Source organism: Salvelinus alpinus, chromosome 1 (assembly GCF_045679555.1).
Source record: "Salvelinus alpinus chromosome 1, SLU_Salpinus.1, whole genome shotgun sequence".
NCBI classification, from domain to species: domain Eukaryota; kingdom Metazoa; phylum Chordata; class Actinopteri; order Salmoniformes; family Salmonidae; genus Salvelinus; species Salvelinus alpinus.
In genome coordinates this window covers 4,683,118-4,700,222 of record NC_092086.1, presented here as the reverse complement: position 1 = coordinate 4,700,222, position 17,105 = coordinate 4,683,118, and the positions used below count along the sequence as shown (strand labels likewise).

General features: G+C 47.0%; 1 protein-coding gene across 8 annotated transcripts in view; it reads left to right on the top strand.

Annotated features, from left to right (window-relative positions):
• LOC139569232 (trinucleotide repeat-containing gene 6A protein-like) overlaps positions 1-17,105 on the top strand; it is a 99,179-nt gene that overhangs the window by 65,683 nt on the left and 16,391 nt on the right. For all 8 annotated transcript variants that reach the window (XM_071390964.1, XM_071390963.1, XM_071390965.1 and 5 more), the window contains 3 exons: positions 5,480-5,608; positions 7,874-8,047; positions 10,591-10,728. In XM_071390964.1, the coding sequence (XP_071247065.1) occupies positions 5,480-5,608; positions 7,874-8,047; positions 10,591-10,728 (441 nt within the window). The remainder of the gene's footprint in view (positions 1-5,479; positions 5,609-7,873; positions 8,048-10,590; positions 10,729-17,105) is intronic.

Here is a 17,105-nt window from a genome sequence, read left to right as displayed (position 1 = left end):
TATCCCGGTGTCTACGTAGTTCTAGACGGTGTTTTATCCCGGTGTCTACGTAGTTCTGTAGTTCTAGACGATGTTTTATCCCGGTGTCTACGTAGTTCTGTAGTTCTAGACGGTGTTTTATCCCGGTGTCTACGTAGTTCTGTAGTTCTAGACGGTGTTTTATCCCGGTGTCTACGTAGTTCTGTAGTTCTAGACGGTGTTTTATCCCGGTGTCTACGTAGTTCTAGACGGTGTTTTATCCCGGTGTCTACGTAGTTCTGTAGTTCTAGACGGTGTTTTATCCCGGTGTCTACGTAGTTCTGTAGTTCTAGACGGTGTTTTATCCCGGTGTCTACGTAGTTCTGTAGTTCTAGACGGTGTTTTATCCCGGTGTCTACTTAGTTCTGTAGTTCTAGACAGTGTTTTATCCCGGTGTCTACGTAGTTCTGTAGTTCTAGACGGTGTTTTATCCCGGTGTCTACGTAGTTCTGTAGTTCTAGACAGTGTTTTATCCCGGTGTCTACGTAGTTCTGTAGTTCTAGACGGTGTTTTATCCCGGTGTCTACGTGGTTCTGTAGTTCTAGACGGTGCTTTATCCCGGTGTCTACGTAGTTCTGTAGTTCTAGACGGTGTTTTATCCCGGTGTCTACGTAGTTCTGTAGTTCTAGACGGTGTTTTATCCCGGTGTCTACGTGGTTCTGTAGTTCTAGACGGTGTTTTATCCCGGTGTCTACGTAGTTCTGTAGTTCTAGACGGTGCTTTATCCCGGTGTCTACGTAGTTCTGTAGTTCTAGACAGTGTTTTATCCCGGTGTCTACGTGGTTCTGTAGTTCTAGACGGTGTTTTATCCCGGTGTCTACGTAGTTCTGTAGTTCTAGACGGTGTTTTATCCCGGTGTCTACGTAGTTCTGTAGTTCTAGACGGTGCTTTATCCCGGTGTCTACGTAGTTCTGTAGTTCTAGACAGTGTTTTATCCCGGTGTCTACGTGGTTCTGTAGTTCTAGACGGTGTTTTATCCCGGTGTCTACGTAGTTCTGTAGTTCTAGACGGTGTTTTATCCCGGTGTCTACGTAGTTCTGTAGTTCTAGACGGTGTTTTATCCCGGTGTCTACGTAGTTCTAGACAGTGTTTTATCCCGGTGTCTACGTAGTTCTGTAGTTCTAGACGGTGTTTTATCCCGGTGTCTACGTAGTTCTGTAGTTCTAGACGGTGTTTTATCCCGATGTCTACGTAGTTCTAGACGGTGTTTTATCCCGGTGTCTACGTAGTTCTGTAGTTCTAGACGGTGTTTTATCCCGGTGTCTACGTAGTTCTGTAGTTCTAGACGGTGTTTTATCCCGGTGTCTACGTAGTTCTGTAGTTCTAGACGGTGTTTTATCCCGGTGTCTACTTAGTTCTGTAGTTCTAGACAGTGTTTTATCCCGGTGTCTACGTAGTTCTGTAGTTCTAGACGGTGTTTTATCCCGGTGTCTACGTAGTTCTGTAGTTCTAGACGGTGTTTTATCCCGGTGTCTACGTAGTTCTGTAGTTCTAGACGGTGTTTTATCCCGGTGTCTACGTGGTTCTGTAGTTCTAGACGGTGCTTTATCCCGGTGTCTACGTAGTTCTGTAGTTCTAGACGGTGTTTTATCCCGGTGTCTACGTAGTTCTGTAGTTCTAGACGGTGTTTTATCCCGGTGTCTACGTGGTTCTGTAGTTCTAGACGGTGTTTTATCCCGGTGTCTACGTAGTTCTGTAGTTCTAGACGGTGCTTTATCCCGGTGTCTACGTAGTTCTGTAGTTCTAGACAGTGTTTTATCCCGGTGTCTACGTGGTTCTGTAGTTCTAGACGGTGTTTTATCCCGGTGTCTACGTAGTTCTGTAGTTCTAGACGGTGTTTTATCCCGGTGTCTACGTAGTTCTGTAGTTCTAGACGGTGTTTTATCCCGGTGTCTACGTAGTTCTAGACAGTGTTTTATCCCGGTGTCTACGTAGTTCTGTAGTTCTAGACAGTGTTTTATCCCGGTGTCTACGTAGTTCTGTAGTTCTAGACGGTGTTTTATCCCGGTGTCTACGTGGTTCTGTAGTTCTAGACGGTGCTTTATCCCGGTGTCTACGTAGTTCTGTAGTTCTAGACGGTGTTTTATCCCGGTGTCTACGTAGTTCTGTAGTTCTAGACGGTGTTTTATCCCGGTGTCTACGTGGTTCTGTAGTTCTAGACGGTGTTTTATCCCGGTGTCTACGTAGTTCTGTAGTTCTAGACGGTGCTTTATCCCGGTGTCTACGTAGTTCTGTAGTTCTAGACAGTGTTTTATCCCGGTGTCTACGTGGTTCTGTAGTTCTAGACGGTGTTTTATCCCGGTGTCTACGTAGTTCTGTAGTTCTAGACGGTGTTTTATCCCGGTGTCTACGTAGTTCTGTAGTTCTAGACGATGTTTTATCCCGGTGTCTACGTAGTTCTAGACAGTGTTTTATCCCGGTGTCTACGTAGTTCTGTAGTTCTAGACGGTGTTTTATCCCGGTGTCTACGTAGTTCTGTAGTTCTAGACGGTGTTTTATCCCGGTGTCTACGTAGTTCTAGACTGTGTTTTATCCCGGTGTCTACGTAGTTCTGTAGTTCTAGACGGTGTTTTATCCCGGTGTCTACGTAGTTCTGTAGTTCTAGACGATGTTTTATCCCGGTGTCTACGTAGTTCTGTAGTTCTAGACAGTGTTTTATCCCGGTGTCTACGTAGTTCTGTAGTTCTAGACGGTGTTTTATCCCGGTGTCTACGTGGTTCTGTAGTTCTAGACGGTGTTTTATCCCGGTGTCTACGTAGTTCTGTAGTTCTAGACGGTGTTTTATCCCGGTGTCTACGTAGTTCTGTAGTTCTAGACGGTGTTTTATCCCGGTGTCTACGTAGTTCTGTAGTTCTAGACGGTGTTTTATCCCGGTGTCTACGTAGTTCTGTAGTTCTAGACGGTGTTTTATCCCGGTGTCTACGTAGTTCTGTAGTTCTAGACGGTGTTTTATCCCGGTGTCTACGTAGTTCTGTAGTTCTAGACGGTGTTTTATCCCGGTGTCTACGTAGTTCTGTAGTTCTAGACGATGTTTTATCCCGGGGGCTACGTAGTTCTGTAGTTCTAGACGGTGTTTTATCCCGGTGTCTACGTAGTTCTAGACGGTGTTTTATCCCGGTGTCTACGTAGTTCTGTAGTTCTAGACAGTGTTTTATCCCGGTGTCTACGTAGTTCTGTAGTTCTAGACGATGTTTTATCCCGGTGTCTACGTAGTTCTGTAGTTCTAGACGGTGTTTTATCCCGGTGTCTACGTAGTTCTGTAGTTCTAGACGGTGTTTTATCCCGGTGTCTACGTAGTTCTGTAGTTCTAGACGGTGTTTTATCCCGGTGTCTACGTAGTTCTAGACAGTGTTTTATCCCGGTGTCTACGTAGTTCTGTAGTTCTAGACAGTGTTTTATCCCGGTGTCTACGTAGTTCTGTAGTTCTAGACGGTGTTTTATCCCGGTGTCTACGTGGTTCTGTAGTTCTAGACGGTGCTTTATCCCGGTGTCTACGTAGTTCTGTAGTTCTAGACGGTGTTTTATCCCGGTGTCTACGTAGTTCTGTAGTTCTAGACGGTGTTTTATCCCGGTGTCTACGTGGTTCTGTAGTTCTAGACGGTGTTTTATCCCGGTGTCTACGTAGTTCTGTAGTTCTAGACGGTGCTTTATCCCGGTGTCTACGTAGTTCTGTAGTTCTAGACAGTGTTTTATCCCGGTGTCTACGTGGTTCTGTAGTTCTAGACGGTGTTTTATCCCGGTGTCTACGTAGTTCTGTAGTTCTAGACGGTGTTTTATCCCGGTGTCTACGTAGTTCTGTAGTTCTAGACGGTGTTTTATCCCGGTGTCTACGTAGTTCTAGACAGTGTTTTATCCCGGTGTCTACGTAGTTCTGTAGTTCTAGACGGTGTTTTATCCCGGTGTCTACGTAGTTCTGTAGTTCTAGACGGTGTTTTATCCCGGTGTCTACGTAGTTCTAGACTGTGTTTTATCCCGGTGTCTACGTAGTTCTGTAGTTCTAGACGGTGTTTTATCCCGGTGTCTACGTAGTTCTGTAGTTCTAGACGATGTTTTATCCCGGTGTCTACGTAGTTCTGTAGTTCTAGACAGTGTTTTATCCCGGTGTCTACGTAGTTCTGTAGTTCTAGACGGTGTTTTATCCCGGTGTCTACGTGGTTCTGTAGTTCTAGACGGTGTTTTATCCCGGTGTCTACGTAGTTCTGTAGTTCTAGACGGTGTTTTATCCCGGTGTCTACGTAGTTCTGTAGTTCTAGACGGTGTTTTATCCCGGTGTCTACGTAGTTCTGTAGTTCTAGACGGTGTTTTATCCCGGTGTCTACGTAGTTCTGTAGTTCTAGACGGTGTTTTATCCCGGTGTCTACGTAGTTCTGTAGTTCTAGACGGTGTTTTATCCCGGTGTCTACGTAGTTCTGTAGTTCTAGACGGTGTTTTATCCCGGTGTCTACGTAGTTCTGTAGTTCTAGACGATGTTTTATCCCGGGGGCTACGTAGTTCTGTAGTTCTAGACGGTGTTTTATCCCGGTGTCTACGTAGTTCTAGACGGTGTTTTATCCCGGTGTCTACGTAGTTCTGTAGTTCTAGACAGTGTTTTATCCCGGTGTCTACGTAGTTCTGTAGTTCTAGACGATGTTTTATCCCGGTGTCTACGTAGTTCTGTAGTTCTAGACGGTGTTTTATCCCGGTGTCTACGTAGTTCTGTAGTTCTAGACGGTGTTTTATCCCGGTGTCTACGTAGTTCTGTAGTTCTAGACGGTGTTTTATCCCGGTGTCTACGTAGTTCTGTAGTTCTAGACGGTGTTTTATCCCGGTGTCTACGTAGTTCTGTAGTTCTAGACGGTGTTTTATCCCGGTGTCTACGTAGTTCTGTAGTTCTAGACGGTGTTTTATCCCGGTGTCTACGTAGTTCTGTAGTTCTAGACTGTGTTTTATTCCGGTGTCTACGTAGTTCTATAGTTCTAGACGGTGTTTTATCCCGGTGTCTACTTAGTTCTGTAGTTCTAGACGGTGTTTTATCCCGGTGTCTACGTAGTTCTGTAGTTCTAGACAGTGTTTTATCCCGGTGTCTACGTAGTTCTGTAGTTCTAGACGGTGTTTTATCCCGGTGTCTACGTAGTTCTGTAGTTCTAGACGGTGTTTTATCCCGGTATCTACGTAGTTCTGTAGTTCTAGACGGTGTTTTATCCCGGTGTCTACGTAGTTCTAGACGGTGTTTTATCCCGGTGTCTACGTAGTTCTGTAGTTCTAGACGGTGTTTTATCCCGGTGTCTACGTAGTTCTGTAGTTCTAGACGGTGTTTTATCCCGGTGTCTACGTAGTTCTGTAGTTCTAGACGGTGTTTTATTCCGGTGTCTACGTAGTTCTGTAGTTCTAGGCGGTGTTTTATTCCCGGTGTCTACGTAGTTCTGTCTGTGTGTGTATCTGAAATACTACAGTGGACTTACTCGTCTCTCGTCTTCTCCAGGCTTGACCTCTAACCTGAATGTAGGCCTTGACATGGGGTCTGGTGTGGGCTGTAAGGAGCCTCAGTCTCGTCTGAAGAAATGGACGGCCATGGACGGGTCCGTTAACTCACCTCTGGAGCGCAAACCTGGTACGTTCCTCGGTGTGTGTCCGCATTGGAGAGAATACATTTTTCTCCGTTACTGACTGACTGGCTGACTGACTGTAATAGTTATGTAGGAACTGACTGGCTGGCTGGCTGACTGATCTACAGATAATATTAGTTATTTAGGAGCTGACTGGCTGGCTGGCTGACTGACTGATCTACAGATAATATTAGTTATTTAGGAGCTGGCTGGCTGGCTGACTGGCTGACTGATCTACAGATAATATTAGTTATTTAGGAGCTGACTGACTGGCTGATCTACAGATAATATTAGTTATTTAGGAGCTGACTGACTGGCTGACTGTTCTACAGATAATATTAGTTATTTAGGAGCTGACTGGCTGACTGATCTACAGATAATATTAGTTATTTAGGAGCTGACTGGCTGACTGGCTGACTGGCTGACTGACTGACTGGCTGACTGGCTGACTGGCTGATCTACAGATAATATTAGTTATTTAGGAGCTGACTGGCTGACTGGCTGACTGACTGACTGATCTACAGATAATATTAGTTATTTAGGAGCTGACTGGCTGGCTGACTGACTGACTGACTGGCTGACTGGCTGACTGACTGATCTACAGATAATATTAGTTATTTAGGAGCTGACTGGCTGACTGACTGACTGACTGACTGACTGATCTACAGATAATATTAGTTATTTAGGAGCTGGCTGACTGGCTGGCTGGCTGACTGATCTACAGATAATATTAGTTATTTAGGAGCTGGCTGACTGGCTGGCTGGCTGACTGATCTACAGATAATATTAGTTATTTAGGAGCTGGCTGACTGGCTGGCTGGCTGACTGATCTACAGATAATATTAGTTATTTAGGAGCTGGCTGACTGGCTGGCTGGCTGACTGATCTACAGATAATATTAGTTATTTAGGAGCTGGCTGACTGGCTGGCTGGCTGACTGATCTACAGATAATATTAGTTATTTAGGAGCTGACTGGCTGACTGGCTGGCTGACTGATCTACAGATAATATTAGTTATTTAGGAGCTGACTGGCTGACTGATCTACAGATAATATTAGTTATTTAGGAGCTGACTGGCTGACTGTTCTACAGATAATATTAGTTATTTAGGAGCTGACTGGCTGACTGGCTGGCTGACTGATCTACAGATAATATTAGTTATTTAGGAGCTGACTGACTGGCTGACTGTTCTACAGATAATATTAGTTATTTAGGAGCTGACTGGCTGACTGATCTACAGATAATATTAGTTATTTAGGAGCTGACTGGCTGACTGGCTGACTGACTGACTGACTGACTGACTGGCTGACTGGCTGACTGGCTGATCTACAGATAATATTAGTTATTTAGGAGCTGACTGGCTGACTGGCTGACTGACTGACTGACTGATCTACAGATAATATTAGTTATTTAGGAGCTGACTGGCTGGCTGACTGACTGACTGACTGGCTGACTGGCTGACTGACTGATCTACAGATAATATTAGTTATTTAGGAGCTGACTGGCTGACTGACTGACTGACTGACTGACTGATCTACAGATAATATTAGTTATTTAGGAGCTGGCTGACTGGCTGGCTGGCTGACTGATCTACAGATAATATTAGTTATTTAGGAGCTGGCTGACTGGCTGGCTGGCTGACTGATCTACAGATAATATTAGTTATTTAGGAGCTGGCTGACTGGCTGGCTGGCTGACTGATCTACAGATAATATTAGTTATTTAGGAGCTGGCTGACTGGCTGGCTGGCTGACTGATCTACAGATAATATTAGTTATTTAGGAGCTGGCTGACTGGCTGGCTGGCTGACTGATCTACAGATAATATTAGTTATTTAGGAGCTGACTGGCTGACTGGCTGGCTGACTGATCTACAGATAATATTAGTTATTTAGGAGCTGACTGGCTGACTGATCTACAGATAATATTAGTTATTTAGGAGCTGACTGGCTGACTGTTCTACAGATAATATTAGTTATTTAGGAGCTGACTGGCTGACTGGCTGGCTGACTGATCTACAGATAATATTAGTTATTTAGGAGCTGGCTGGCTGACTGTTCTATCTAGAAAGGTGATTTGAAGTTCAGTCAGTCTCCGACTGTAATGTAATCGATCTCAAACACCACGTCTGTCTCCTGGTGCTGTGGGTTATTGGCTGTGGTGTGTGTGATATAACAGTGTATGTGTGTATAACAGTGTGTGTGTGTGTGTGTATCTAACAGTGTGTGTGTATATATAACCGTGTGTATAACGGTGTGTTTGTGTCTCCAGGTGCTATGTCGTCTGGGCTGCGTCTGGAGGACTCTCCCTTCGGTCCCTATGACTTCCTGTCTGCTGGCTCCGCCCCCCTCAGCTCTCCCGGCCAATCAATGGGCTCGGTGGGCGACAGCTGGCCCCCTCGTGCCAAATCTCCCCATGGAAACACCAACGTTACCTGGCCCCCAGGTATGCACACACACACACACACACACATACACACTCACACTCATACACACTCACACTCACACACACACATACACACACACACACTCTCACACACACACACATACACACACTCTCACACATACACACACTCTCACACATACACACACACTCTCACACATACACACACACTCTCACACATACACACACACTCTCACACATACATACACACACACTCTCACACATACATACACACACACTCTCACACATACATACACACACACTCTCACACATACATACACACACACTCTCACACATACATACACACACACTCTCACACATACATACACACACACTCTCACACATACATACACACACACTCTCACACATACATACACACACACTCTCACACATACATACACACACACTCTCACACATACATACACACACACTCTCACACATACATACACACACACTCTCACACATACATACACACACACTCTCACACATACACACACACACACTCTCACACATACACACACACACACTCTCACACATACACAAACACACACTCTCACACATACATATACACACTCTCACACATACACACACACACTCTCACACATACACAAACACACACTCTCACACATACATACACACACACTCTCACACATACATACACACACACTCTCACACATACACAAACACACACTCTCACACATACATATACACACACTCTCACACATACACACACACACTCTCACACATACACACACACACACTCTCACACATACACAAACACACACTCTCACACATACATACACACACTCTCACACATACACACACACACTCTCACACATACACAAACACACACTCTCACACATACACAAACACACACTCTCACACATACATACACACACACTCTCACACATACATACACACACACTCTCACACATACACAAACACACACTCTCACACATACATACACACACACACACACACTCTCACACATACATATACACACACACACTCTCACACATACATATACACACACTCTCACACATACATATACACACACACTCTCTCACACATACTCACACACACACACACACACACTTTAAATAGGAACAGGTGGAAACAGAGCAGTACCTTGTCATCCGCTAGACTTATTATTAAATGTAACCTTTATTTAACAAGTCAGTTAAGAACAAATTCTCATTTCCAACCCGGACGACGCTGGGCCAATTATGTGACGCGGCCTGGATTCTAACCAGGTACTGCAGTGACGACACCTCAAAAGAGATGCAGTGTCTTTAAAATAAATATAATAATAAATAATAATTTGGCAATATAAACACACTTCTGCATAATGACTGAAGTGAAAACGGGGTTTGAGAAGTGTCCTCCGTGCCTCCGTTTTGCGTATTCTGACTTGGATGAGTCCAAAATGGGTACTCTGTTTATATGTTGAAGCAGCGATGCCAGCTTCAACGAAATGTATGCAAAGAAATATTATTTTAGCTGAAGTGAGAGAAAATACACTCCAACTTCAGAATGAAATGTTGCCTATTCACATCTCAAATGTTGCCCTGACTACAGTATTTTATCTCGATACGTTGATAAATACATGCTGTGTTAATTTTGGCATGTTTACCTGCCTACGTAGCGTAGATCACAAGCCCATAATAAGTCAATAGGGCTAACTGGCTAGCTACTAGTACTGTTAGGGCTAACTGGCTAGCTACTAGTACTGTTAGGGCTAACTGGCTAGCTACTAGTACTGTTAGGGCTAACTGGCTAGCTACTAGTACTGTTAGGGCTAACTGGCTAGCCACTAGTACTGTTAGGGCTAACTGGCTAGCTACTAGTACTGTTAGGGCTAACTGGCTAGCTACTAGTACTGTTAGGGCTAACTGGCTAGCTACTAGTACTGTTAGGGCTAACTGGCTAGCTACTAGTACTGTTAGGGCTAACTGGCTAGCTACTAGTACTGTTCGTGCTAACTGGCTAGCTACTAGTACTGTTAGGGCTAACTGGCTAGCTACTAGTACTGTTAGGGCTAACTGGCTAGCTACTAGTACTGTTAGGGCTAACTGGCTAGCTACTAGTACTGTTAGGGCTAACTGGCTAGCTACTAGTACTGTTAGGGCTAACTGGCTAGCTACTAGTACTGTTAGGGCTAACTGGCTAGCTACTAGTACTGTTAGGGCTAACTGGCTAGCTACTAGTACTGTTAGGGCTAACTGGCTAGCTACTAGTACTGTTAGGGCTAACTGGCTAGCTACTAGTACTGTTAGGGCTAACTGGCTAGCTACTAGTACTGTTAGGGCTAACTGGCTAGCTACTAGTACTGTTAGGGCTAACTGGCTAGCTACTAGTACTGTTAGGGCTAACTGGCTAGCTACTAGTACTGTTAGGACTAACTGGCTAGCTACTAGTACTGTTAGGGCTAGCTACTACTACTGTTATTCCTGTTTGTCTCTCTCTAGACTCCCCCTCACCCTTTATTCCAGTTTGTCTCTCTCCAGACCCCCCCTCACCCTTTATTCCTGTTTGTCTCTCTCTAGAGTTCCGGCCCGGGGAGCCATGGAAAGGTTACCCCAACATCGACCCTGAGACTGACCCTTTCGTGACCCCTGGTAGTGTCATCAACAACCTCTCCATCAACACCGTCCGCCACGTAGACCACCTCAGAGACCTGACAGGTAACACCGTCCTCTACGTAGACCACCTCAGAGACCTGACAGGTAACACACACCGTCCTCTATGTAGACCACCTCAGAGACCTGACAGGTAACGCACACCGTCCTCTACGTAGACCCACCTCAGAGACCTGACAGGTAACACCGTCCTCTATGTAGACCCACCTCAGAGACCTGACAGGTAACACCGTCCTCTATGTAGACCCACCTCAGAGACCTGACAGGTAACACCGTCCTCTATGTAGACCACCTCAGAGACCTGACAGGTAACGCACACCGTCCTCTACGTAGACCCACCTCAGAGACCTGACAGGTAACACCGTCCTCTATGTAGACCCACCTCAGAGACCTGACAGGTAACACCGTCCTCTATGTAGACCCACCTCAGAGACCTGACAGGTAACACCGTCCTCTATGTAGACCACCTCAGAGACCTGACAGGTAACACACACCGTCCTCTATGTAGACCACCTCAGAGACCTGACAGGTAACACCGTCCTCTACGTAGACCACCTCAGAGACCTGACAGGTAACACACACCGTCCTCTATGTAGACCACCTCAGAGACCTGACAGGTAACACACACCGTCCTCTATGTAGACCCACCTCAGAGACCTGACAGGTAACACACACCGTCCTCTATGTAGACCCACCTCAGAGACCTGACAGGTAACACACACCGTCCTCTATGTAGACCCACCTCAGAGACCTGACAGGTAACACACACCGTCCTCTATGTAGACCACCTCAGAGACCTGACAGGTAACACACACCGTCCTCTATGTAGACCACCTCAGAGACCTGACAGGTAACACCGTCCTCTACGTAGACCACCTCAGAGACCTGACAGGTAACACCGTCCTCTATGTAGACCCACCTCAGAGACCTGACAGGTAACACCGTCCTCTATGTAGACCCACCTCAAAGACCTGACAGGTAACACACACCGTCCTCTATGTAGACCACCTCAGAGACCTGACAGGTAACACACACCGTCCTCTATGTAGACCACCTCAGAGACCTGACAGGTAACACACACCGTCCTCTATGTAGACCACCTCAGAGACCTGACAGGTAACACCGTCCTCTATGTAGACCCACCTCAGAGACCTGACAGGTAACACCGTCCTCTATGTAGACCACCTCAGAGACCTGACAGGTAACACCGTCCTCTACGTAGACCACCTCAGAGACCTGACAGGTAACACCGTCCTCTATGTAGACCCACCTCAGAGACCTGACAGGTAACACACACCGTCCTCTATGTAGACCCACCTCAGAGACCTGACAGGTAACACCGTCCTCTATGTAGACCCACCTCAGAGACCTGACAGGTAACACCGTCCTCTATGTAGACCACCTCAGAGACCTGACAGGTAACACCGTCCTCTATGTAGACCACCTCAGAGACCTGACAGGTAACACCGTCCTCTATGTAGACCCACCTCAGAGACCTGACAGGTAACACCGTCCTCTATGTAGACCCACCTCAGAGACCTGACAGGTAACACCGTCCTCTATGTAGACCACCTCAGAGACCTGACAGGTAACACACCGTCCTCTATGTAGACCCACCTCAGAGACCTGACAGGTAACACACACCGTCCTCTATGTAGACCCACCTCAGAGACCTGACAGGTAACACCGTCCTCTACGTAGACCCACCTCAGAGACCTGACAGGTAACACCGTCCTCTACGTAGACCCACCTCAGAGACCTGACAGGTAACACCGTCCTCTATGTAGACCCACCTCAGAGACCTGACAGGTAACACACACCGTCCTCTATGTAGACCACCTCAGAGACCTGACAGGTAACACCGTCCTCTATGTAGACCCACCTCAGAGACCTGACAGGTAACACACACCGTCCTCTATGTAGACCCACCTCAGAGACCTGACAGGTAACACCGTCCTCTATGTAGACCCACCTCAGAGACCTGACAGGTAACACCGTCCTCTATGTAGACCACCTCAGAGACCTGACAGGTAACACACACCGTCCTCTATGTAGACCCACCTCAGAGACCTGACAGGTAACACCGTCCTCTATGTAGACCCACCTCAGAGACCTGACAGGTAACACACACCGTCCTCTATGTAGACCACCTCAGAGACCTGACAGGTAACACCGTCCTCTATGTAGACCACCTCAGAGACCTGACAGGTAACACACACCGTCCTCTATGTAGACCACCTCAGAGACCTGACAGGTAACACACACCGTCCTCTATGTAGACCCACCTCAGAGACCTGACAGGTAACACCGTCCTCTATGTAGACCCACCTCAGAGACCTGACAGGTAACACCGTCCTCTATGTAGACCACCTCAGAGACCTGACAGGTAACACACACCGTCCTCTATGTAGACCACCTCAGAGACCTGACAGGTAACACACACCGTCCTCTATGTAGACCACCTCAGAGACCTGACAGGTAACACACACCGTCCTCTATGTAGACCACCTCAGAGACCTGACAGGTAACACACACCGTCCTCTATGTAGACCCACCTCAGAGACCTGACAGGTAACACACACCGTCCTCTATGTAGACCACCTCAGAGACCTGACAGGTAACACACACCGTCCTCTATGTAGACCACCTCAGAGACCTGACAGGTAACACCGTCCTCTATGTAGACCCACCTCAGAGACCTGACAGGTAACACACACCGTCCTCTATGTAGACCACCTCAGAGACCTGACAGGTAACACCGTCCTCTACGTAGACCACCTCAGAGACCTGACAGGTAACACACACCGTCCTCTATGTAGACCACCTCAGAGACCTGACAGGTAACACCGTCCTCTATGTAGACCACCTCAGAGACCTGACAGGTAACACACACCGTCCTCTATGTAGACCCACCTCAGAGACCTGACAGGTAACACACACCGTCCTCTATGTAGACCCACCTCAGAGACCTGACAGGTAACACCGTCCTCTACGTAGACCCACCTCAGAGACCTGACAGGTAACACCGTCCTCTACGTAGACCCACCTCAGAGACCTGACAGGTAACACCGTCCTCTATGTAGACCCACCTCAGAGACCTGACAGGTAACACACACCGTCCTCTATGTAGACCACCTCAGAGACCTGACAGGTAACACCGTCCTCTATGTAGACCCACCTCAGAGACCTGACAGGTAACACCGTCCTCTATGTAGACCACCTCAGAGACCTGACAGGTAACACACACCGTCCTCTATGTAGACCCACCTCAGAGACCTGACAGGTAACACCGTCCTCTATGTAGACCCACCTCAGAGACCTGACAGGTAACACACACCGTCCTCTATGTAGACCCACCTCAGAGACCTGACAGGTAACACACCGTCCTCTATGTAGACCCACCTCAGAGACCTGACAGGTAACACACACCGTCCTCTATGTAGACCCACCTCAGAGACCTGACAGGTAACACACACCGTCCTCTATGTAGACCCACCTCAGAGACCTGACAGGTAACACACCGTCCTCTATGTAGACCCACCTCAGAGACCTGACAGGTAACACACACCGTCCTCTATGTAGACCCACCTCAGAGACCTGACAGGTAACACCGTCCTCTATGTAGACCCACCTCAGAGACCTGACAGGTAACACACACCGTCCTCTATGTAGACCCACCTCAGAGACCTGACAGGTAACACCGTCCTCTATGTAGACCCACCTCAGAGACCTGACAGGTAACACCGTCCTCTATGTAGACCCACCTCAGAGACCTGACAGGTAACACACACCGTCCTCTATGTAGACCCACCTCAGAGACCTGACAGGTAACACCGTCCTCTATGTAGACCCACCTCAGAGACCTGACAGGTAACACCGTCCTCTATGTAGACCACCTCAGAGACCTGACAGGTAACACACACCGTCCTCTATGTAGACCCACCTCAGAGACCTGACAGGTAACACCGTCCTCTATGTAGACCCACCTCAGAGACCTGACAGGTAACACCGTCCTCTATGTAGACCCACCTCAGAGACCTGACAGGTAACACCGTCCTCTATGTAGACCCACCTCAGAGACCTGACAGGTAACACACACCGTCCTCTACGTAGACCACCTCAGAGACCTGACAGGTAACACACACCGTCCTCTACGTAGACCACCTCAGAGACCTGACAGGTAACACACACCGTCCTCTATGTAGACCCACCTCAGAGACCTGACAGGTAACACCGTCCTCTATGTAGACCACCTCAGAGACCTGACAGGTAACACCGTCCTCTACGTAGACCCACCTCAGAGACCTGACAGGTAACACCGTCCTCTACGTAGACCCACCTCAGAGACCTGACAGGTAACACCGTCCTCTATGTAGACCACCTCAGAGACCTGACAGGTAACACACACCGTCCTCTACGTAGACCCACCTCAGAGACCTGACAGGTAACACCGTCCTCTACGTAGACCCACCTCAGAGACCTGACAGGTAACACCGTCCTCTACGTAGACCCACCTCAGAGACCTGACAGGTAACACACACCGTCCTCTATGTAGACCCACCTCAGAGACCTGACAGGTAACACACACCGTCCTCTATGTAGACCCCCTCAGAGACCTGACAGGTAACACACACCGTCCTCTACGTAGACCACCTCAGAGACCTGACAGGTAACACACACCGTCCTCTATGTAGACCACCTCAGAGACCTGACAGGTAACACCGTCCTCTACGTAGACCCACCTCAGAGACCTGACAGGTAACACCGTCCTCTATGTAGACCACCTCAGAGACCTGACAGGTAACACCGTCCTCTATGTAGACCCACCTCAGAGACCTGACAGGTAACACACACCGTCCTCTATGTAGACCACCTCAGAGACCTGACAGGTAACACACACCGTCCTCTATGTAGACCACCTCAGAGACCTGACAGGTAACACCGTCCTCTATGTAGACCCACCTCAGAGACCTGACAGGTAACACACACCGTCCTCTACGTAGACCCACCTCAGAGACCTGACAGGTAACACCGTCCTCTACGTAGACCCACCTCAGAGACCTGACAGGTAACACCGTCCTCTATGTAGACCCACCTCAGAGACCTGACAGGTAACACCGTCCTCTATGTAGACCCACCTCAGAGACCTGACAGGTAACACCGTCCTCTATGTAGACCCACCTCAGAGACCTGACAGGTAACACCGTCCTCTACGTAGACCCACCTCAGAGACCTGACAGGTAACACCGTCCTCTATGTAGACCCACCTCAGAGACCTGACAGGTAACACCGTCCTCTATGTAGACCCACCTCAGAGACCTGACAGGTAACACACACTATATACATAGACAACCATAGTAGCCACTAGCTAAACCTGCTAGCAACTTCAGTGGCTGTGTAGCACGTTTGTGTACGTGTGTGTTAAATGCTATCCGTGGTGTTAAATGATATCCGTGGTGTTAAATGCTATCCGTGGTGTTAAATGCTATCCGTGGTGTTAAATGATATCCGTGGTGTTAAATGATATCCGTGGTGTTAAATGATATCCGTGGTGTTAAATGATATCCGTGGTGTTAAATGCTATCCGTGGTGTTAAATGCTATCCGTGGTGTTAAATGATATCCGTGGTGTTAAATGATATCCGTGGTGTTAAATGATATCCGTGGTGTTAAATGATATCCGTGGTGTTAAATGATATCCGTGGTGTTAAATGATATCCGTGGTGTTAAATGATATCCGTGGTGTTAAATGATATCCGTGGTGTTAAATGATATCCGTGGTGTTAAATGATATCCGTGGTGTTAAATGATATCCGTGGTGTTAAATGCTATCCGTGGTGTTAAATGCTATCCGTGGTGTTAAATGCTATCCGTGGTGTTAAATGCTATCCGTGGTGTTAAATGCTATCCGTGGTGTTAAATGATATCCGTGGTGTTAAATGATATCCGTGGTGTTAAATGATATCCGTGGTGTTAAATGATATCCGTGGTGTTAAATGATATCCGTGGTGTAAGTGGGATAGTCGACTCTGGACTCTGTATTCTATGGAATATAATACAAGATGGCGTCGCCTACCCTCCACATCGTGGCGTTATTTTACGTAGAACGCAAAGCCCCTCGTTGATTATTATGGTTTTTTATTTATTTTTGAAGTCGGTTTCGTTCAGATTTCTAAAAACATACTCCTAGTTTTCGGTTTGTATTTGATTTATTTTAACATTAAATGCACGATGCGTTATGTGGGTGGGATGCTGGAACAAGTCAGAGTAAAATAATGAATCCTAGTCCCCTGATGGTAGTGACTGTCCTGATGATCACCTGTTAAACATCACTTTACCACAATATTTCATTAGTTTGTTTTATACGTATATATATTATATTACATTAGTTTGTTTTATATATATATATATTATATTACATTA